The sequence below is a fragment of the Sinohyriopsis cumingii genome, chromosome 15 (genome assembly GCF_028554795.1).
Source record: "Sinohyriopsis cumingii isolate HCF-2022 chromosome 15, ASM2855479v2, whole genome shotgun sequence".
Classification (NCBI taxonomy): domain Eukaryota; kingdom Metazoa; phylum Mollusca; class Bivalvia; order Unionida; family Unionidae; genus Sinohyriopsis; species Sinohyriopsis cumingii.
In genome coordinates, this window is record NC_142975.1 from 27,392,663 (window position 1) to 27,417,990 (window position 25,328).

The 25,328-nt window shown below is 37.2% G+C and overlaps 1 protein-coding gene across 1 annotated transcript in view; it reads right to left on the reverse strand.

Annotated features, from left to right (window-relative positions):
• Positions 1–230: 230 nt before the first annotated feature.
• The window catches only part of LOC149781452 (uncharacterized), a 35,913-nt gene continuing 10,815 nt past the window's right edge, over positions 231–25,328 (reverse strand). The window contains exons 6-10 of the mRNA XM_089935537.1: positions 24,961–25,131; positions 24,129–24,278; positions 7,069–7,200; positions 2,587–2,763; positions 231–1,284 (exon numbers count right to left, since the gene is read on the reverse strand). Of these exons, the coding sequence (XP_089791663.1) occupies positions 1,124–1,284; positions 2,587–2,763; positions 7,069–7,200; positions 24,129–24,278; positions 24,961–25,131 (791 nt within the window). The 3' untranslated portion in view covers positions 231–1,123. The remainder of the gene's footprint in view (positions 1,285–2,586; positions 2,764–7,068; positions 7,201–24,128; positions 24,279–24,960; positions 25,132–25,328) is intronic.

The following is a 25,328-nucleotide window of genomic DNA, read 5'->3' on the forward strand; positions in this document are numbered from 1 at the left end:
TAATGGTCTAAAAATTGAACTAGATCATCTACATATGCATACAAAACATGGCAACCAAATTTAATCTGTCTACCTTTGCACAATGTGATAATATCCTGAAATAGATGAATGGATAGACAGGACTAAATTCAGATACAGCCACTTCAAGCAGGTAGGGCACACAAACAGTGTAGAGGAATTCTCTGTCTGCATGAGATATCAATTACATTAAGGAAATAATAAGCAACAAAAAATGGACATCAATTTATTTCTTATAATACATATGTTTAATGAGCATGTTTAAAACATTTTTTAAAACACAATATATCCCAGTACTGACAGGTATGAACTTCTGTGTTATGTTTGATAGACTGCATTTGTTTTCTTTCTTTTTGTTGATTTAATGGTATAGTTTAAATACTGCCTTTCCCAAGAATGCACAGAGGCAGCCAACCTTCTGACTTGAGTAGGCACAGAACCTGCAACCTTTGGATTAGGAATCCCACACAATACCAACTAAGCTACTATAACTCCTAATTGACTCAATATACAATACAAAGAATCCCTCAGTAAATATTTGTTCAAATGTTTTTTTTACTGATCTATAACTGATGGAGGAATTTTTCCTTCACATCATGCACAAAAGTTTTCTGGTGTACAATACGTAGAATTCAATTTGTATTTTGAAATGAACATAATATATGAAAAGATGGTAATTCTGAAACCAGACAATTTGAGGAATTCTGTACATGTACTACCCCAAAGATGATATAGCTACACTGAATATTACTCGCATTGAATCATTAGTGCTGCAAAAGGACATAATATGAACATGGCAAACAAAAGTGGTTAGTGTTATCTGGGTTATGACAGAGAAATGAATTCTCTTTACAACAGTTCAATACAATGAATGCAAACTGTAAAAGAATCACAGTTTACATGAACAAGAAACTTATTCTTTTGAAACAGATTTTTGTATCACTATTTGGGAAAACACAACGGTCATCCATGGTCAAATAAGTTCTGACAAGTTATTCAGTTCTTGTCAATTTTGACAGTCATTTTAAGATATATTGACAACTACTACAGACACGTATCACAAGCTGAGACTCTGTATTTCATCCATATGCCTGAACTGTAACACTCAGTACTGTGGAGGTGGAGGTGGGCCTCGCATGCCTGGAGGAGGAGGGCGAAATGGTGGTCCACCTCTGGGTGGTGGTGGACCCCTCATGGGTCCTCGAGGTGGGCCAGGAGGGGGAGGGCCTCTCATGCCTGGAGGGGGCATACGGCCTGGGCCAGGACCTGATATCAAGACAATAAGAATATTAATTGTACATCATATAATTTTTCAAATAATTTTGGATTATTTCAGTAAACAGAGAATATATGATTTATTTGTTTGCAATATGCATATCATGTGACAATACTGCTACCTGCATGAATAAAACTATTTAATAATCAATTTTCTCAGTAAATTCACAAAAATGTAATACGCAATAACATTTTATGATTTGCAGTATATTGTGCAGAGATTTGTTATGTTTTATTGATAGTTCCATGCCAGACCTGCCAACCCTGATGAGACTGTGTCAGTAAGGTAGTTGAATTTTTTCTGTTAGTTTGACCAGTTTTCAGTAAGGTGTAATAAAATATCATAAACTGCTATTGTAAAAGGGGAAAACGTATTTAAAAGTTTGGTATTTGAAACATGCAGCGATGGTAAACATTATGTTCAACTAAAAAGTTTGTAAAGTAAATGTAGACCTTATTTACCACTAGTATAGCTGCACAAACATCAGTTCTGAAACCTATGCAGATCAATGGCTTGTTGCTATTTCTCAATTCAACTTACGTATTGTTTTTGTTTTGTCCATTTCACATGCTGATAAAAATCATAACCTGCCAAGAGACATACTCAAACTGACATGTGATATCTAATAAACAATTGTGTCCCTTTCTGTTTTTATTCACAAGAATTTGAATATTCCTTTTTATTATTCTGTGCTAATTATTAATATTTTTTTAAGTGACTTAATTTCCATTTCGTCTTCAACATGAATCAATTGCAGGATGCCATTTAAAAAAATTCTATAATCAACAGTATGATCATGCAGATGCTTCACATAAAAAAATGTGCAATTTAAAGCACCTGAGTTACTGCTGTCAAGTTAGTCTGGTTCCCTGACTAATTCCACTACTTCTCATGAAACCTAAATCCAAATCAAACACAGATGAACAAATTATCCGGATTTTTTGGCAAGAATAATTTTTTAATTTTTTCCGTACATTCGTAATTTGTCATTTTTATAATACTTAATCAAAATCATAAGAGTTGGCAGGTCTGCCATGCCATAGCTGAGCTGTATTGGATGGGTTGAAGACCTTCCCTAAGTAAGAAAATTTTAACGAGTTAATATTAGAAGGAAATTACATCTACTGAATGGGAAAGCTTGATGTTATCAAAATCATTCCAAAGCTGTACTTTGTTATGACCAGAATCTTGCAGTTTCAGATTTCACCTAACTTAAATCTGAAGATACATAATATGACAGGTATGTAAAAAGGGCGTGTATAGTGCTGTATATAAAGTGTCAAAGAACTTGCCATATGGTGGTGGTCCTCCTCTGGGTGGGGGTGGGCCTCGCCAGCCTGGTGGTGGGGGTCTCATGCCAGGAGGAGGATGCATACCAGGGGGTCCCTGTTGGTTCTGACCTGGCGGCCCAGGAGGTCCAGGGTGATACTGCATACCTGGTGGGGGAGGACCCTGCATCCCAGGTGGTGCTGTGTAATGAAGATTTAATACAGCATGAAATTTATTGCTCAAATTTCACAATATGGTTTTATAATTACAATATTTTGTATTTTATTATTCAAGAATGTTAAAATTCATCAATTTAATGTAAAAAAAATGCTACAAGTTTTAGATCCTATATGTACACTGCACTGATTAACAGTCGTGCTTGGTGACAAAGCAATGTGGCATACAGTAATGAGGACATAAAATGTACAATAATCATATGAATGCAAACAATGAAGCATCAGTAAATGAAACCAATTTATTAGGTAAAAGTTGACTTACTTGATTACCAATTAGTTATTACTGGTGCAGATGTACATGCTCTCCCAGGGATTAACTATGGACAATTGGGGCGTGCCAGTATTTATGATTGGGTACACGTAAGTATTGCTGAATAAACATAATTTACCTCCAAAACTTATTTCTTTTTTTTATATCCATTAGCTGATCATAATATATTAGGGAAATAGGTAAAAGGCAGACAGAGTTACATCCCCTTACCCCTGAGATGGCCCTTACTCTGGTCTCTTAACACACACAATAGTGCTTCAAGTTACGTGCAAGATTCGGTTAAGGGTTAGCAAATGGTAAATCAGTGCAGTGTAAAGAAAGATAACAAAATGGCTAAACTTAGAAGAATTAACATAACATGCATCATTACAGAGCTGCTAAGCAACCCTGGAGCCTGTTATGGTGCTGAAAATGATCCCACGAGGATGAACGGAGGGATTTGGAATGACAGGTCATTGAGGTAAAAGTCAAAGACTGTCATCTCTGATCAATGGAAGCCCACAAAAAATCACTAAAGGAAGATAGCTATTTGTGGTATCAAGGCTTTCAAATCACACCACCTTGTGAAAATGTAGTTTATGGGGGGTAATATTTTAATGACATAAAATATTTACCTCTTGGTATTATATAGCTTTATTATTCTGGGATGGAATTTACCGTCATCTTGTAATAGACATTCATCCTCCCATAGAGGATTCTGGGAAGAATAAACACAACAGACCAAGTCTGCTGGTCAAGTCAAAGGGATATGTGCCATAGTTCTCATCTTTTTCAGGACAAGACTACTCATGGGACATCATAAGTGGGTGGGAAGACAGAATATGGCAATTATTCCATCATTAATTTGTTTTATCACACATGATCAGCATTATGTTACTAGTAATAGAAGACAGATAACTGATCCTTCAGAACTATCTTGACTGCCCAAACTGTAAAAGGATGTGTACTTCCTCCCTCAGTTTCACCAGATTGGATTGGGGACGAAAGATGGGGGTCCTGGATAGAAGAGGTAGTTTCTGAAACTGGAGTCAATACCCCTCATTCACTAGTGAAAGGACTCAACCATCGTCCATGACGCTTAACCAGGCTTCGGAAAAGAGGCCTAGGCAGGCTCTGAAGGGAATGCCTGGGAAAGGAATGTGCAGCAGGAGAAGGCTCAAGTCCCTAGGGCTGACCACTGCCCCCTCATTGGGGAAAAGACGGGGCTGTGAAAACGGTCTCCTTCTTCCAGGTTCATCGGGTATGTCTGTTTTTTTGGTTTCTGAGAACCAGATGGGCACAAAGGGTGAGGTCCATTTTGTGGTTGCTTATTGGACTGTGGCTGTGTCTGCCTAAAGAACTACGCAAAAGGCCCTTGATGGTGATTCACACTGACACATTTCCTGGCAGATTGCAATGAACCAGGAGAGGATATGAAGAATCTATGCTGATGATCCAACAAGTCTTGAGATACCATGGAAGGATTGAGGCCTTCAAATAGACTCTTGGCTTCAAGCAGAGTAGCCATAAGGATGTCTTTACTGTTATCAAGTAATACCACTGACGAGTCTAAAGCAACGTCATGGCTGATGTCAAGAAGTTCTGCCGACAAAGCCACAAAAACATAAAGTGCATGCCAAGATGTTTTGGCCACAGCTTCCAGCATGTGTTCAAGAGTGGCTGGGTTCAATGATGCTTCTTTCAGCATATTAAAAGAACAAGCTGAGAAGAGATTGGCATGGTTGCTATATTTCCTTAATGAGAGGTAGCAAAGTGCTGGGAGGGGTATTCTGGTCAGAAGACACATAGGAAACGGGGAGGTGGGGGGGTGAAACCTCAATAATAATTTGTCTAATATGTAACCTGCTAAACTGAACCCATTCAGTCGATGTTTGAATTTTAGCGGACACAAGGAAAACTTTTTAAAGTTATGCAGCTTATTTCTTAGATGCAGCCAGCCGTTCAACATCTGTGGACAATCTGTTTTATTAAACATGTTAATGTTATTAATCCATGATCATTTCTGCATGGATTCAACATAGGCCGATCCACAGAAATGGGGGGGGGGGGGCATATAGTGTACACAGGTGGGGTGTGTGTAAAAAAGTATGTATGTGTACGAGGGGGGCGGGGGCGGGTAAGCTTTGCCAGATTTTTGCATACATACTAAATGAATGGTCCCTTATTTTCAGTAACTGAGAACCAGAAAATTCTGATAAAGAAGGAGAATGGAGATTCTTCTTTCTCTGATTAGTGCAGCCAGAGTCTGCAAGATTCTGGCTTTCTGCAGACAATGATTTACAAAATGTAAAACAATTTTCTTCTTGTACATTTGAAACATATAATACTCTGGATGAGTGTCCCAAGAATACTACTTGTGGCCACACTTTCCCCCAAACAGTGCTGATATTATTCCTTTATTATAGTAATTAAATTAAAATATTTATAATATCACGTATAACTTGCCTTGTTTGTATGTACCACGTATGGAGTACCCCTGTTATCTCTAGACAGTAAACAGTAGCATAAATTTACGTCTTTTTCCATGTAAGAAAGAGAGTTATCAGTGTGTTAAATCTCTGTGTGTTCTAAACTCATATTGAAAAAAAGAAGTATACATAAATACAATAACAATATGAACAGAATTCAAAGCAATGAATCATATACCAAGTACAGATACCGACTATGTGGTTCCTGTGATATCAATCAAGACTGAAGAATATGCAGCATCTGGTGAGCAAGCTGCCGCCATTATTCCTTGCATAAATGACTTACCGGTACCTTGATATAAAATGATTCTGACAGTGTATCCAACCCCTTCAGGTGTACACAAAGTAACCACAAGTCCCAAGAGGAACAAAGGTTACCATGTAAAGATTTGGAAAAAACAAACAGATAATGTGTGTGTGTGTGTGTGATTTGGATTTTTAACATAGCTTTAACGATTTGTCAGTCTTATCGCTACAGTGTCTGCAGTGTGGCAGTTTAGTGATGTCTAGCACTGGGGCATCATGCTGCAGATGTGTAGCATGATGTTCCACCCAGCTACATTATCCTGACACCAGGCCAACCAGTCCTAACACTAACCTCTTAATGCTGAGCACCAAGTGAGGCAGCTGTTAGTACAATTTTTGTAAGCCTTTGGTATGACTTGGCCAGGGATCGAACCCATGACCTTCCACATCCAAGGCAGATGCTCTAACCACATGGCCACTGGAGCGGTCAAACAGATAATGTAACACCATCAGAGATAATTACTGAATATGCCAGACCATAATTGCAGTTAAAAAACAATGCAACAGGCAAATTTTGTCTAGTGCATGTCTGATCACATCAACATCCTTGAAAAAGATTAACTATTTGTGCTTGTTTTGCACATAACATCCAACAACAAGGCAAGCTGCACAAGGAATTGTGTCATACTGACAATACTTCACTATAAGGGAGGATGTATGCACATCAAACACACAAAGCCTTTTTTTGGCATGAAAAAGAAAGCTCAACAATAGCTATGGGTAAGCTATTGCTGCTATTAAATCCTATGTGAACTGTCTCCATGTATTTATGAATTATGCTTGGCTGGTATGTCTCGCAACATATACAAATGATGCTATTTAAAGTCTTTATTGCTTTGATGCCATGTTCGTAGAAAGCTCATTAAAACTTATGCTGAATTGTAATTTTAAATCAAGTGGACTTCAAATAAATCTTCCCTTAGAATAAAAAGGAGATGACAAAATCTAGGTCTCATTGAGATTAAACACATGGCCAAGATTGATTTCAATTCAATGAATCCTTCAACATTTGTTCAGCAAAAATGGATTTAATGTACATGATGGATGGATATAGATGACACTCACGCCTTTTCCAGGGCTCTCAAAGCTGAATAAATATAAAGCACAAAAGCAAATAATATAAGCCTGCTGACAGTTAAAACTTTATTTACCTATGCCATTGTGGCAATAATAACATGTGAAACATCCACCTACCCATCTACCCTCAAATTACTAAGTGTTTACCTGGCATTCTGTTCTGTTGCATTGATGATGGAGGCATTGAAGATGGAGGCATAGGACGCCCTGCCATAGATGATGGGTGCATTGGAGGTGGAGGTCTGCTCATTGGAGGTGGAGGGTATGGATGCATAGTACCTGGAAGAGAAACAACACATAAATGCTGTATAATAATAGAAAGCTGAAGATTTTTATGCACACTTTGCCTTGTAACTCTTTTACTGCTGCAATTTATCAACTTGCGGATAAAAAAATAGTACTCAGTTTTTTATGCTTACCTCATATGGATCGGGGAGTAATTTACCTTTGACCACTCTGTTAACAATTGCACCTGTGTAATACGGCTGGTTTGAAAATGCCATACACTCTCTTTTCAAATTCAGTGAACTGTAGTGCACGTCCTTGCACCTACTTTATCTATCTAATTAACTGCTACACTCTTTTCACATTCAGCGAATTGTAGTGCACATCCTTGTACCTACTTTATCCACCTAATTAACTGCTACACTCTCTCTTTTCAGTGAATTGTAGTGCACATCCTTGTACCTACTTTATCTACCTAATTAACTGCTACACTCTTTCACATTCAGTGAACTGTAGTGCACATCCTTGTACCTACTTATCCACCTAATTAACTGCTACACTCTCTCTTTTCAGTGAACTATAGTGCACATCCATGAATCTACTTTATCTACCTAATTAACTGCTACACACTCTCTTTTCAGTGAATTATAGTGCACATTCTTGTACCTACTTTATCTACCTAATTAACTGCTACACACTCTCTTTTCACATTCAGTGAATTGTATTGCACATCCTAGTACCAACTTTATCTACCTAATTAACTGCTACACACTCTCTTTTCACATTCAGTGAATTGTAGTGCACATCCTAGTACCAACTTTATCTACCTAATTAACTGCTACACACTCTTTTCACATTCAGTGAATTGTAGTGCAAATCCTTGTACCTACTTTATCTACTTAATTAACTGCTCCACACTCTCTTTTCACATTCAGTGAATTTTAGTGCACATCCTTGTACCTACTTTATCTACCTAATTAACTGTTACACATTCTTTTCACATTCAGTGAATTGTAAAGTACAATATATCAATTATCAATCCTTGAAAGTATTTTAAAAATTGAATTCAGTACATTTGATTCATCTTGGTAAATATTTCCACTTCCTGAGAATTGTTGGGATTTATACACTTACCTCTTACTACAGAGTGACTATTAATCTACCTTCCATAAAAGTGCATATAAAGTCTTTTTAAATAAACACATGCCCCTCTCCATTTGAATACAATCAAGAGCCTACCATTGACTGTCCAATGACAGATTACATTAAAACAAACAAAACCCAAGGTTTATTTTTGTTTTTTGGTCTTTTTTCAACATGGAGAGAGCAAGATGACCACCAGGGTTGCAGTTAGCAAAAATTCTCTCTCAGATGTTGGTGGTATTACATAGTTCACAGGGTGGTATAGTGATTCATTTTCAGACTAATATCTATGAGAATGATTATGTGTCTTTTGTTTTAAAAAAATGGATTTTATAAATTTGAAAGCGAGTTTTCTTTCTCTTGTGTGTATACTGTGTACTACCTTCTTGTGAGGATCCCCTTTCTAGTCCAATGACACAAACTACATTACTTGCTTCCACTGAGGCCCCTGCATTAAGCTGTGCTGGACTCTTTTAACCTGTCCAGCTTATTGTGGCAAAATGAGTAATGCCAAGAAAACTGTTCAGTCTGCCCTGAACACTAGTTTCCTGGGTACTAGAAAGGAAAGCAGCATGCCATTAACTAGGTCAGCTACAAGCTCATTCTGGGGATTTGGACAGTAAGAAGTGAGCAGTGTTGCCCTACTCCAGAGGGACATTTCTCGAAATAAACACTGCCATTAATTTATTACTGACCAGAGGAGTTAAGTATCCTAATATCTGACATAGTGTCCCAGCTGTTCAATAAATGTAAAGTCGATCTAATGAAAGAAGTGTAAATTAATAGTTGTGAACAAAACAAGTGTCAAGAAAAAAACTGAGTCTGTGAACTTTGAAAATAACAGGCTGAAACAAGAATTAGAGGACCTGAGGATAGAAAGTCAAAAGCTAAAGGAAGAAATTAAAATATAATGGAGATTGCTCTAAAGAAGCCAATAATTTTAAGCGGTACCATGCTGAACAATACTCAAAAAAAAAATAACATCAAAATTTAACTTCCCTGAATCACAGAATGTAAGAGCAACATTTGCAGAGATGGTGCAAAAAGTAACAGGCCATGTAGTAGATGAGACGGATATTTTGCAATACATCAGATCCCTGGGGAAAATGGTTCCCAAAGCCAGCAATCGTGAAATTTTCAAATTCGGAATCAAAAGTCAATATCGCCAGGAGGAAAAGGGATTTTAAAAGCAAATACAATGTAAGAAAAAAGGATGTCACTCAGCATTTTAAAATATACAGAAGGTGAAGAACAAATGGTGTTATACTTATTAAACAACTTTTCGATGCACAAGGATCTCTTTTAACTTTTGATGCAATAAAACAACACAAACCAATAATTTTAAGCGGTACATTGCTCTTATCTCAAAGATATCAGAGGAAATGGACAAAGAAAATTAAAAGGATTTTTTAAAACTGGAAATACTTTCCATGTAATATTCGACAACAATTCACTCCTTTTTGCCCCCCCCCCCGCCCCGTTATCCTCAATGCCCCCTTACCTTACGCTGTAACAAGCATTAATCAACAGTAGTGAACCCTAAGTAATCCCACAGCCCCTAAGGTGGAAGTACCACCCACTTTGGGAACCACTGGTGTAAATGAATGGTCCTACTCTTGTGTTTTGGCTAAACTCTGTACAAAGACAAAAAACTGCTTAGCTTTAATCTTAAATTTCTACACAGAACTATTGCCACAAACCTATTTTTCAAAATTTTTAATTTAAGTACTATAGATAAACACACCTTCTGTAAAGCGTGAACAGAACAAATTCAGCACTTATTCTATGACTGTTCAGTTACTGAAAATTTCTGAATTTATTTGCTGAATGGATCCAAACTTATGAACCAAATGTTAAAATTACATGAAAAGATGTCTTTATAGGAAGTAAAAACTTTGATGATCTTGTCAACTTTCTAATCTTACTTCCGAAATATATGATATACAGATCATGTTGTGCATTAAAAACCCTAAATTTGACTTATAAAAGTTGCTTTATCATACAAAAAGGCTGGAAAAATGTCGCTAAAGTGAATAACAGAACTGATGAGTTTACAAAAAAGTGGACCCTTTGGTCAACTTTTATGTTTTGGTTTCATTTCTTGATTTTTCTTTACTTCCGCATCAAAGAAATAAACAGGCAATGCAAAACAGCTTGGAGTTTGTAAATGAGTTGTTTTTTGTACAATATTTGTGAGTGTGTGAATGTGTGTATTGTGTCTAAGTAAAGGAACATGAATAAAGCTCAGGATGGAAAATAATCTTAAGGTAATGACCCATGCACCTGGTCAGGTGGTGATTTAGGGGAACATGTAAAATCCTGGCAACTCATGTTCAAAAAAACAAAAGCACCCCCACCCCCAAAAAAACCCACTGTTCATGTCATTCCAGCTTTGCAATTCTACTCAATACATGTCAGCAGATCTTGAGATGACCAGATGAAAAAACAAGAAATGCACAGTACACATACCTAGAACAGCAGTTAGAGAGAACAAGATGGTTGAGATGTTGGAATATTAAATAAAGGCACCATGGACTGATTTGTATAGTTTTTTCAGTCTATGTATGTATGTGATACTACTGGGACACATTATCATATCAAGCATAATCGTTATGTGTATCATGATACAACATGGCAGGCAATACCCAGCTCCACATCACAACTACTACAATATTTAACTAAAGGAGGTCAAAAAATGGATGAAATAAATCTGTATGTGCAAAACATGTTTGCTTAGTACAACCATAAAATGAATATCAAATTATTTTAATGGAAAAGGAATAAGGTACAATCCTGTACTAAGGAAAGTAAGTAACAGTTTGGCAAAGAAGCTAGCACCATGGACTCAAAATTGATTCTTTTATTCTCATGGAGAGTAACTATTACTGTTTTTATATTCTGTTGCTTTCCTTTCCTTAAAAATTCAAATTCAAATTATTTTGCTTCTAGAGGATAATTCTATGTGTGACTTCCATTGTGGAAGTTGTCAGTTATCGCTGCTTTTGAAACCACAAATTCTTCAAACAAAATTTAGCACTCCAGTTCACAGGCATCATCTTTATATAGCATATATGGGGAAATTTCCATATGTAAATATAAGATGTTTAGAAAATACTACGTCTTGCTGTCATGATTTCACAAACTTGATAGCACTAATTGCCAAACATCTGAAATATTTCCAAACTTAAGCTTTAACAATGGGTGCAAAACTGTGAATGATGCAAAAATAAAAACATCTGGAAATTTCTGGAATACGGTCTGTTGATAAGCTAAAGTCAGCGTACCTGTGGCTATAATGTCCAGACCTTGAATATGGTCTGTTGATAAGTTATAGTGAGTGTACTCGTGGATATAATGTCCAGGCCTTGAATATGGTCTGTTGATAAGTTATAGTGAGTGTATTTGTGGTTATAATGTCCAGACCTTGAATATGGTCTGTTGATAAGTTATAGTGAGTGTACTGGTGGCTATAATGTCCAGACCTTGAATACGGTCTGTTGATAAGTTATAGTGAGTGTACTCGTGGCTATAATATCCAGACCTTGAATATGGTCTGTTGATAAGATATAGTGAGTGTACTCGTGGCTATAATGTCCAGGCCTTGAATATGGTCTGTTGATAAGTTATAGTGAGTGTATTTGTGGTTATAATGTCCAGACCTTGAATATGGTCTGTTGATAAGTTATAGTGAGTGTACTGGTGGCTATAATGTCCAGACCTTGAATACGGTCTGTTGATAAGTTAAAGTGAGGGTATTAGTGGCTATAAGGTCCAAGCCTTGAATATGGTCTGTTGGTAAGTTAAAGTGAGGGTATTAGTGGCTATAAGGTCCAGACCATGAATACGGTCTTTTGATAGGTTAAAGTGAGTGTATTAGTGGCTATAAGGTCGAGACCTTGAATATGGTCTGTTGGTAAGTTAAAGTGAGGGTATTAGTGGCTATAAGGTCCAAGCCTCGAAAATGGTCTTTTGATAGGTTAAAGTGAGTGTATTAGTGGCTATAAGGTCCAGATCTTGAATATGGTCTGTTGATAAATTATAGTGAGTGTATTAGTGGCTATAAGGTCCAGATCTTGAATATGGTCTGTTGATAAGTGAAAGTGAGTGTATTAGTGGCTATAAGGTAAAGATCTTGAATATGGTCTGTTGATAAGTTAAAGTGAGTGTATTAGTGGCTATAAGGTCCAGACCTTGAATATGGTCTGTTGATAAGTTATAGTGAGGGTATTAGTGGCTATAAGGTCCACACCTTGAATATGGTCTGTTGATAAGTTAAAGTGAGTGTATTAGTGGCTATAAGGTCCAGACCTTGAATATGGTCTGTTGATAAGTTAAAGTGAGTGTATTAGTGGCTATAAGGTCCAGATCTTGAATATGGTCTGATGATAAGTTAAAGTGAGTGTATTAGTGGCTATAAGGTCCAGATCTTGAATATGGTCTGTTGATAAATTATAGTGAGTGTATTAGTGGCTATAAGGTCCAGATCTTGAATATGGTCTGATGATAAGTTAAAGTGAGTGTATTAGTGGCTATAAGGTCCAGATCTTGAATATGGTCTGTTGATAAGTTAAAGTGAGTGTATTAGTGGCTATAAGGTCCAGACCTTGAATATGGTCTGTTGATAAGTTAAAGTGAGTGTATTAGTGGCTATAAGGTCCAGACCTTGAATATGGTCTGTTGATAAGTTAAAGTGAGGGCATTAGTGGCTATAAGGTCCAAACCTTGAAAATGGTCTTTTGATAGGTTAAAGTGAGTGTATTAGTGGCTATAAGGTCCAGATCTTGAATATGGTATATTGATAGGTTAAAGTGAGGGTATTAGTGGCTATAAGGTCCAGACCTTGAATATGGTCTGTTGATAGCTTAAAGTGAGTGTATTAGTGGCTATAAGGTCCAGACCTTGAATATGGTCTGTTGATAAGTTATAGTAAGTGTACTGGTGGCTATAATGTCCAGACCTTGAATACGGTCTGTTGATAAGTTATAGTGAGTGTACTGGTGGCTATAATGTCCAGACCTTGAATACGGTCTGTTGATAAGTCATAGTGAGTGTACTGGTGGCTATAATGTCCAGACCTTGAATACGGTCTGTTGATAAATTATAGTGAGTGTATTAGTGGCTATAAGGTCCAGACCTTGAATATGGTCTGTTGATAAGTTATAGTAAGTGTACTAGTGGCTATAATGTCCAGACCTTGAATACGGTCTGTTGATAAGTTATAGTGAGTGTACTGGTGGCTATAATGTCCAGACCTTGAATACGGTCTGTTGATAAGTCATAGTGAGTGTACTGGTGGCTATAATGTCCAGACCTTGAATACGGTCTGTTGATAAGTTATAGTGAGTGTACTCGTGGCTATAATGTCCAGACCTTGAAAATGGTCTGTTGATAAGTCATAGTGAGTGTATTAGTGGCTATAATGTCCAGACCTTGAATACGGTCTGTTGATAAGTTATAGTAAGTGTACTGTTGGCTATAATATCCAAACCTTGAATATGGTCTGCTGATAAGTTATAGTGAGTGTACTCGTGACTATAATGTCCAGACCTTGAATATGGTCTGTTGATAAGTTATAGTGAGTATACTCGTGGCTATAATGTCCAGACCTTGAATATGGTCTGTTGATAAGTTATAGTGAGTGTACTCGTGGCTATAATGTCCAGACCTTGAATATGGTCTGTTGATAAGTTATAGTGAGTGTACTCATGGCTGTAATGTCCAGACCTTGAATATGGTCTGTTGATAAGTTATAGTGAGGGTATTAGTGGCTATAATGTCCAAACCTTGAATATGGTCTGTTGATAAGTTAAAGTGAGTGTACTCGTGGCTATAATGTCCAGACCTTGAATATGGTTTGTTGATAAGTTATAGTGAGTGTACTTGTGGCTGTAATGTCCACACCTTGAATATGGTCTGTTGATAAGCTAAAGTGAGTGTACTCGTGGCTATAATGTCCAGACCTTGAATATGGTCTGTTGATAAGTTATAGTGAGGGTATTAGTGGCTATAATGTCCAGACCTTGAATATGGTCTGTTGATAAGTTATAGTGAGGGTACTCGTGGCTATAATGTCCAGACCTTGAATATGGTCTGTTGATAAGTTATAGTGAGGGTATTAGTTGATATAATGTCCAGACCTTGAATATGGTCTGTTGATAAGCTATAGTGAGTGTACTCATGGCTGTAATGTCCAGACCTTGAATATGGTCTGTTGATAAGTTATAGTGAGTGTACTCGTGGCTATAATGTCCAGACCTTGAATATGGTCTGTTGATAAGTTATAGTGAGTGTACTCGTGGCTATAGTGTCCAGACCTTGAATACGGTCTGTTGATAAGTTATAGTGAGTGTACTTGTGGCTGTAATGTCGAGAGCTTGAATATGGTCTGTTGATAAGTTATAGTGAGGGTATTAGTGGCTATAATGTCCAGACCTTGAATATGGTCTGTTGATAAGTTATAGTGAGTGTACTCATGGCTGTAATGTCCAGACCTTGAATATGGTCTGTTGATAAGTTAAAGTGAGTGTACTTGTGGCTATAATGTCCAGATCTTGAATATGGTCTGTTGATAAGTTATAGTGAGTGTACTTGTGGCTGTAATGTCCAGATCTTGAGTACGGTCTGTTGATAAGTTATAGTGAGGGTATTAGTGGCTATAATGTCCAGACCTTGAATACGGTCTGTTGATAAGTTATAGTGAGGGTATTAGTGGCTATAATGTCCAGACCTTGAATATGGTCTGTTGATAAGTTATAGTGAGGGTACTCATGGCTGTTATGTCCAGACCTTGAATATGGTCTGTTGATAAGTTATAGTGAGGGTACTAGTGGCTTTAATGTCCAGACCTTGAATATGGTCTGTTGATAAGCTAAAGTGAGTGTACTCGTGGCTATAATGTCCAGACCTTGAATATGGTCTGTTGATAAGTTACAGTGAGTGTACTTGTGGCTGTAATGTTAAGACCTTGAATACAGTCTGTTGATAAGTTATAGTGAGGGTATTAGTGGCTATAATGTCCAGACCTTGAATATGGTCTGTTGATAAGTTATAGTGAGTGTACTTGTGGCTGTAATGTCCAGACATTGAATACGGTCTGTTGATAAGTTATAGTGAGGGTATTAGTGGCTATAATGTCCAGACCTTGAATATGGTCTGTTGATAAGTTATAGTGAGTGTACTTGTGGCTGTAATGTCCAGACCTTGAATACGGTCTGTTGATAAGTTATAGTGAGGGTATTAGTGGCTATAATGTCCAGACCTTGAATATGGTCTGTTGATAAGTTATGGTGAGTGTACTTGTGGCTGTAATGTCCAGACCTTGAATACGGTCTGTTGATAAGTTATAGTGAGGGTATTAGTGGCTATAATGTCCAGACCTTGAATATGGTCTGTTGATAAGTTAAAGTGAGTGTACTCGTGGCTATAATGTCCAGACCTTGAATATGGTCTGTTGATAAGTTAAAGTGAGTGTACTCGTGGCTATAATGTCCAGACCTTGAATATGGTCTGTTGATAAGTTATAGTGAGTGTACTTGTGGCTGTAATGTCCAGACCTTGAATACGATCTGTTGATAAGTTATAGTGAGGGTATTAGTGGCTATAATGTCCAGACCTTGAATATGGTCTGTTGATAAGTTATAGTGAGTGTACTTGTGGCTGTAATGTCCAGACCTTGAATACGGTCTGTTGATAAGTTATAGTGAGGGTATTAGTGGCTATAATGTCCAGACCTTGAATATGGTCTGTTGATAAGTTATAGTGAGTGTACTTGTGGCTGTAATGTCCAGACCTTGAATACGGTCTGTTGATAAGTTATAGTGAGTGTACTCGTGGCTATAATGTCCAGACCTTGAATATGGTCTGTTGATAAGTTATAGTGAGTGTATTAGTGGCTATAATGTCCAGACCTTGAATACGGTCTGTTGATAATTTATAGTAAGTGTACTGTTGGCTATAATATCCAAACCTTGAATATGGTCTGCTGATAAGTTATAGTGAGTGTACTCGTGGCTATAATGTCCAGACCTTGAATATGGTCTGTTGATAAGTTATAGTGAGTGTACTCGTGGCTATAATGTCCAGACCTTGAATATGGTCTGTTGATAAGTTAAAGTGAGTGTACTCGTGGCTATAATGTCCAGACCTTGAATATGGTCTGTTGATAAGTTAAAGTGAGTGTACTCGTGGCTATAATGTCCAGACCTTGAATATGGTCTGTTGATAAGTTATAGTGAGTGCACTTGTGGCTGTAATGTCCAGACCTTGAATACGATCTGTTGATAAGTTATAGTGAGGGTATTAATGGCTATAATGTCCAGACCTTGAATATGGTCTGTTGATAAGTTATAGTGAGTGCACTTGTGGCTGTAATGTCCAGACCTTGAATACGGTCTGTTGATAAGTTATAGTGAGGGTATTAGTGGCTATAATGTCCAGACCTTGAATATGGTCTGTTGATAAGTTATAGTGAGTGTACTTGTGGCTATAATGTCCAGACCTTGAATATGGTCTGTTGAGAAGTTATAGTGAGTGTACTCATGGCTGTAATGTCCAGACCTTGAATATGGTCTGTTGATAAGTTATAGTGAGGGTATTAGTGGCTATAATGTCCAGACCTTGAATATGGTCTGTTGACAAGTTATAGTGAGTGTACTTGTGGCTATAATGTTCAGACCTTGAATATGGTCTGTTGATAAGTTATAGTGAGGGTATTAGTGGCTATAATGTCCAGACCTTGAATATGGTCTGTTGATAAGTTATAGTGAGTGTACTCATGGCTGTAATGACCAGACCTTGAATATGGTCTGTTGATAAGTTATAGTGAGGGTATTAGTGGCTATAATGTCCAGACCTTGAATATGGTCTGTTGATAAGTTAAAGTGAGTGTACTCGTGGCTATAATGTCCAGACCTTGAATATGGTTTGTTGATAAGTTATAGTGAGTGTACTTGTGGCTGTAATGTCCAGACCTTGAATATGGTCTGTTGATAAGCTAAAGTGAGTGTACTCGTGGCTATAATGTCCAGACCTTGAATATGGTCTGTTGATAAGTTATAGTGAGGGTATTAGTGGCTATAATGTCCAGACCTTGAATATGGTCTGTTGATAAGTTATAGTGAGGGTACTCGTGGCTATAATGTCCAGACCTTGAATATGGTCTGTTGATAAGTTATAGTGAGTGTACTTGTGGCTGTAATGTCCAGACCTTGAATACGGTCTGTTGATAAATTATAGTGAGGGTATTAGTGGCTATAATGTCCAGACCTTGAATATGGTCTGTTGATAAGTTATAGTGAGTGTACTCATGGCTGTAATGTCCAGACCTTGAATATGGTCTGTTGATAAGTTATAGTGAGTGTACTCGTGGCTATAATGTCCAGACCTTGAATATGGTCTGTTGGTAAGTTATAGTGAGTGTACTCGTGGCTATAATGTCGAGACCTTGAATATGGTCTGTTGATAAGTTATAGTGAGTGTACTTGTAGCTGTAATGTCCAGACCTTGAATATGGTCTGTTGAGAAGTTATAGTGAGGGTATTAGTGGCTATAATGTCCAGACCTTGAATATGGTCTGTTGATAAGTTATAGTGAGTGTACTTGTGGCTGTAATGTCCAGACCTTGAATACGGTCTGTTGATAAGTTATAGTGAGGGTATTAGTGGCTATAATGTCCAGACCTTGAATATGGTCTGTTGATAAGTTATAGTGAGTGTACTTGTGGCTGTAATGTCCAGACCTTGAATACGGTCTGTTGATAAGTTATAGTGAGGGTATTACTGGCTATAATGTCCAGACCTTGAATATGGTCTGTTGATAAGTTATAGTGAGTGTACTTGTGGCTGTAATGTCCAGACCTTGAATACGGTCTGATGATAAGTTATAGTGAGGGTATTAGTGGCTATAATGTCCAGACCTTGAATATGGTCTGTTGATAAGTTATAGTGAGTGTACTCATGGCTGTAATGTCCAGACCTTGAATATGGTCTGTTGATAAGTTATAGTGAGGGTATTAGTGGCTATAATGTCCAGACCTTGAATATGGTCTGTTGATAAGTTAAAGTGAGTGTACTCGTGGCTATAATGTCCAGACCTTGAATATGGTCTGTTGATAAGTTATAGTGAGTGTACTTGTGGCTGTAATGTCCAGACCTTGAATATGGTCTGTTGGTAAGTTATAGTGAGTGTACTCGTGGCTATAATGTCCAGACCTTGAATATGGTCTGTTGATAAGTTATAGTGAGTGTACTCGTGGCTATAATGTCCAGACCTTGAATATGGTCTGTTGATAAGTTATAGTGAGTGTACTTGTGGCTGTAATGTCCAGACCTTGAATACGGTCTGTTGATAAGTTATAGTGAGGGTATTAGTGGCCATAATGTCCAGACCTTGAATATGGTCTGTTGATAAGTTAAAGTGAGTGTACTCGTGGCTATAATGTCCAGACCTTGAATATGGTTTGTTGATAAGTTATAGTGAGTGTACTTGTGGCTGTAATGTCCAGACCTTGAATATGGTCTGTTGATAAGCTAAAGTGAGTGTACTCGTGGCTATAATGTCCAGACCTTGAATATGGTCTGTTGATAAGTTATAGTGAGGGTATTAGTGGCTATAATGTCCAGACCTTGAATATGGTCTGTTGATAAGTTATAGTGAGGGTACTCGTGGCTATAATGTCCAGACCTTGAATATGGTCTGTTGATAAGTTATAGTGAGTGTACTTGTGGCTGTAATGTCCAGACCTTGAATACGGTCTGTTGATAAATTATAGTGAGGGTATTAGTGGCTATAATGTCCAGACCTTGAATATGGTCTGTTGATAAGTTATAGTGAGTGTACTCATGGCTGTAATGTCCAGACCTTGAATATGGTCTGTTGATAAGTTATAGTGAGTGTACTCGTGGCTATAATGTCCAGACCTTGAATATGGTCTGTTGGTAAGTTATAGTGAGTGTACTCGTGGCTATAATGTCGAGACCTTGAATATGGTCTGTTGATAAGTTATAGTGAGTGTACTTGTGGCTGTAATGTCCAGACCTTGAATATGGTCTGTTGAGAAGTTATAGTGAGGGTATTAGTGGCTATAATGTCCAGACCTTGAATATGGTCTGTTGATAAGTTATAGTGAGTGTACTTGTGGCTGTAATGTCCAGACCTTGAATACGGTCTGTTGATAAGTTATAGTGAGGGTATTAGTGGCTATAATGTCCAGACCTTGAATATGGTCTGTTGATAAGTTATAGTGAGTGTACTTGTGGCTGTAATGTCCAGACCTTGAATACGGTCTGTTGATAAGTTATAGTGAGGGTATTACTGGCTATAATGTCCAGACCTTGAATATGGTCTGTTGATAAGTTATAGTGAGTGTACTTGTGGCTGTAATGTCCAGACCTTGAATACGGTCTGATGATAAGTTATAGTGAGGGTATTAGTGGCTATAATGTCCAGACCTTGAATATGGTCTGTTGATAAGTTATAGTGAGTGTACTCATGGCTGTAATGTCCAGACCTTGAATATGGTCTGTTGATAAGTTATAGTGAGGGTATTAGTGGCTATAATGTCCAGACCTTGAATATGGTCTGTTGATAAGTTAAAGTGAGTGTACTCGTGGCTATAATGTCCAGACCTTGAATATGGTCTGTTGATAAGTTATAGTGAGTGTACTTGTGGCTGTAATGTCCAGACCTTGAATATGGTCTGTTGGTAAGTTATAGTGAGTGTACTCGTGGCTACAATGTCCAGACCTTGAATATGGTCTGTTGATAAGTTATAGTGAGTGTACTTGTGGCTGTAATGTCCAGACCTTGAATACGGTCTGTTGATAAGTTATAGTGAGGGTATTAGTGGCCATAATGTCCAGACCTTGAATATGGTCTGTTGATAAGTTAAAGTGAGTGTACTCGTGGCTATAATGTCCAGACCTTGAATATGGTCTGTTGATAAGTTATAGTGAGGGTATTAGTGGCCATAATGTCCAGACCTTGAATATGGTCTGTTGATAAGTTAAAGTGAGTGTACTCGTGGCTATAATGTCCAGACCTTGAATATGGTCTGTTGATAAGTTATAGTGAGTGTACTTGTGGCTGTAATGTCCAGACCTTGAATATGGTCTGTTGATAAGTTATAGTGAGTGTACTCGTGGGTATAATGTCCAGACCTTGAATATGGTCTGTTGATAAGTTACAGTGAGTGTACTTGTGGCTGTAATGTCCAGACCTTGAATACGGTCTGTTGATAAGTTATAGTGAGGGTATTAGTGGCTATAATGTCCAGACCTTGAATATGGTCTGTTGATAAGTTATAGTGAGTGTACTTGTGGCTGTAATGTCCAGACCTTGAATACGGTCTGTTGATAAGTTATAGTGAGGGTATTAGTGGCTATAATGTCCAGACCTTGAATATGGTCTGTTGATAAGTTAAAGTGAGTGTATTTGTGGCTATAAGGTCCACACTTCTTCTAGTTTCTATGTTAGTAAGAGGCTGTGATTAGAGTACAGAATACAGATAGAATCTATTATAGGGTTTTGACCTAGACAAGAAAATCCCAGTCATATGGTTACATTTTTTGTCTCCATATAAGGCTATGCCAAATGCAGTCACAAATAATGTAAATCTGCTAGTAGGAATTCCTTGTTTTGCTGCAAACACTGACATTATTTTCTCACCCAATTTTTTCCTATCAGATTAAAACAACTGTCCAGTTTTGCAATAGAGTTATCAGTTTCAACATATATAATATTAATGAGCTAATATTATTTCCTCTCACTTTATATAAAGGTCATCAGGTTTTATAATCTTTTATGAAAATATGACTAATTATCTAAGTAGAATCTAGCTATATCGCCACTCTTAGAAAAGAAAAGAAAATCATGAAAAAGGTATAATTGTCAAGCGTTGAAAGCACTGTACAAGTGGCTATTGTTTACATAAATAACGCCTATTAATATGAATATGTTAATGAGGGCAATGGTGTGACCTGATGACCCTAAGTACACAACTTCTATGCTTGAGAAAATAGAAACATAAAAACATTTAATTATTACTGTATTATGACATTTAATCCATGAATAAAAAATAATATATTTTATATGCTTAAATTTTAATTTCATCAGTTCTAAATTTGGAACACGTTCTATGGTAGGCATCAGTATGATAGGCCTACTAGGTACAGTTCTAATTAAGTATGTACTGACAGAAAGTTTTTAATTCAAGACTTTCTTGGAAATGTACATGTTCTGTCCTAGAAATATGGCAAATATTGCTATCACTATGATATGCTAAATGGAAATCTTGTGGAGTAGCATGTGGACTGATAAATGGTAAATGCTGGAGTTTTCATTTGCATTGTTATATTTGATTCAACTGGGGCGGATTGTGGGTGTTTGACAAAGTTTTAAAAAAACAGTTTGACATAACACATTGCCAGTTTTTGTCAGCTTTGCAGTAGCTCTTGAGAGAGTTTGGACTGGTGTAGCCAGTGATGTGCATTGCCTATGTGTCTGAAGCTCAATGAAATAGATTGACATGTGTGCATGTCAAAATGTTTAGTATGACACATTATCAAAAAGTGACCTTAAGTTACTCTATAAGTGAATTTCTTTTGTTATATATCTGCTGCTGTTGTTGTTGGATTTTATAACAACTCCATCAGGCACAGCAGAAGACAACGAGGGTTTCTTCTTTTTAAACAGTAGTTCCTAGCATGTTGAAACCATGACTAAAATGACCAGACTGAGATAAAACTGAGACAGGAACAGTACAGTTAAAAGCAGATTTCTGTCGCATGGGTGAGAAAATTCCATTATAAGTCAACCATGCCATGCCCAAGTTGTCATCAACATAAATCACACAAAAATACTGTTAATGTGCAGTAAGATGACAACTGTAACGGCTACATTTATGTCCAAGTAGAGCCATTTGTATTTAGGACCAATTAGATATCATAATATGTTTTCTACTACAAAAACCAGGTTGATATGACTTCTCATTCCGGAGTATCGATAAAAAGATTATTAAAAAGGTTGCTATCGCATCCATACTGGATTTTAGATTGGCACCATTTTCATTTAGGACCAACCAGACATCAAAAGAAGTATTTGAGTGAAAACCCTATGTTGCTATGACCATCCAATCAGGGGAGTAGCAATAACAAGAGTTGCTAACAAAACAGATACTGTGATTGCCTTACTGGATGTCTGAGCTGCACCAGTTTCATTTAGGATCAATCAGACCTTCAGATAAATATGTGTGTAATGTTTCATATCAATCCACCAAGTAGCTTAGGAACAAGAGCAATAACAAATTTGTGCTAACTAACAGATGCATGTCATATGATGGAGAACATGCCATCCAATATGCTCGACTGGTCTAAGACAAGTAGAGCTAACAACTTGATTAAAGGAGTTATTGTGAAAATGTGTGGGTTGTAAAATTAAGCTCCAATAAATGATGCAGAATGTTGACAATCAAATTCTGACAAGGTCTCATGAAAATAAAGATGTTTACCAAATCTGGACGAAATTCAATAATTCATGTAAATATTGTGTGGAAACAAAAGTGGTGGACAATTTGTGGTTATAACTCAGCTATGCATTGATGAAGAATGCTGACAATCAAACCCTTCCATGATGTCAATAATATCAAGTTGCGTACCAAACGTAGTTGAAATAAAATAAGATTTTGCTGTTTGGGAAGGAAACTGGGTGGATCTGACAATCATGAACTAAAATTGATATGTGATAATGTAGAAAATCAAACTTTTATAAGGACTCAACAATATCCAGATGGATACCAAAATTCAGTACAATCCCAAAATAATTAAGGGGGCTATTACATGGAAACAAAATTGGGTGGATCCAGCTTTAACTCTACCAGAAGATGACACAGGACATTGGCAAGTGCATTCGGCTAAGGTCTCATCAATATTAAGCAGCATTTGGTTAGATTTAAATAATAATCAAGGAATATATTGTGCAGAAAATAAAGTTGGAGGCTATGAAAATAAGTAGCCATAACTCTGCCAACCAATGATGTAGAATGTTGACAACTGAGCTCTTAACGTCTCATAATATTTAGCTGTACACCAAATATGAGTAAAATCCATAATTATAGTAATAATGAACATACTGTGCAGAAAGGAAAGTATATGGTATATACAGAAGATAGTATGGACAGGTCCAATTTAATATCCAGGGTAAAAATATCTTGAATGTATATTATTCAGCTGTGACAAAGTATGGCCAAAGGTAAAATTACTTATTTCTTCCAAGTCACTATGGGCAGGTAAGTGGCTGGTGGTTGGTTGTTATGGGTTTAAGTTAACACCATTATTCAGCACACGATAGGCACTTCATGGTGGCAAGAACCCGGGAAAACCCCAGGAAGAACAAATGACCCACATGAAGCTACTAGCAAACTTTCTCACATACCCATGTTGGCCAAGCCTAAGACTCAAACCAATGTGGACAGAGGTGTGATGTCAGTGATTTGTAAAGGTGAGTGAATAAGACCACTCAGTCATCTGTGGCTGTAATGAATCCTTGAATGAAGAATATGATTACCATTTGCAAATCCTCATGGAATTTGCCACATTAGAAATAGCAACAAATTTAGTTTGCATTCAGAAACAAGGTTGAGTGAAGTTAAGAAAAAATGGTGACTCAAGTCCTAAGAGTTGAGGCTGTATTTTGAAAAACTGGTTCATAAGTAAATCACAACATTTATTTTTCCCACACCCTTGTTTCTGTGGTAAAGAGAGAGCTTGCTACCCACTTTTCAAACAAAGATGCATTTATAAACATGTTTAATTTTGAAGATACAAAGTGAATGAGAACTACATTACCATGTGGAGGTCCTCCTGGTACTGGATATGGTGGCATCCCTGTTGGTGGCATAGGAGGGGGTGGCATAGCTGGAGCTGAGGAGACTGGAGCTGGCATGCCCATTGGAGGTGGTACTGGGGGTGGGGGTACTCCACCTGCACCTTGAACTCCTGTAAGAGAAAATTATTTACTGTAATAAGAGGAAAGTGTCTCAACAATACAAGTTGTAGTAATGTGTACATGAGCAAATGCAGATTCAAAATACATAAAGAAAGGTTCAATATATTTGAAAAATGAATAACAATTGTTTACCTTTGACAATGTGTGCAAATGAAACATTTATTTAGCATGCAATATGCAAAAATACAAAGTTGTAGATAAACAGGAAATAACATTTTAACAAACCAATTCTAATAATGTTAATAATAAAATTTCAGTCTTGTAAAATCACTAGTCAGTTCCACTTTTAAAAAAATTAAAAATGTTGACTTTGTGTTCTCTGTGGAATGAAACATAAACTTTACTTTCCTACAGAAAACATACTGTTAATAATATTGTGTAAGCAATTCTAACCACTTGCCTGGATATTTACTATCAACAAAACTGGAAGCCCATCTATGAATGACCTCAAAATCTCTGTATAAATTATCTCCCCTAACAGCCTTTCCACCAAATGAAGGAACTGTTGCACACCTTTCCAATTGCATGCTACCCATCTAAACAACTAGTTTCTGTCCTAGTCACAGTTTAACAGTCTGTCAAATGAATGTTAAAGTTGGTCACAGTGCTTTTTGAATTAAATGAATCTTAGACTTATCAGAAGAAGAATATATAAAACAACTGACTACCTACCTGCCATTGTGGTTGCTGTGGAGCTTGGTATGACTGGAGCTGGTGGAGGTGGGGGTGGAGCAGGTGTGGGAGGGGCAGGAGCAGGAGGCTGTGTGGGGGGAGGGGCATCTGCAAACAATTGATGTGGCCTATCTGTCAGGGAAAGAGGATTCTGAGCAGCCAATAACCTCTCTGAAATTGAAAACAATACAGAAAACTATCATAAACTATTTTTCATGACAGATGTAATAGATCTAGGCATATAAAACAACAGAAATTATGTAAAGACATGATTTTGAAACTGAGTAGGTGTACTTGTACAGGTATGGGGGCCAGGCCTGACTATCAAAACAATCAGGTATATAACCAATCAGGTTCCTATTGAGAGA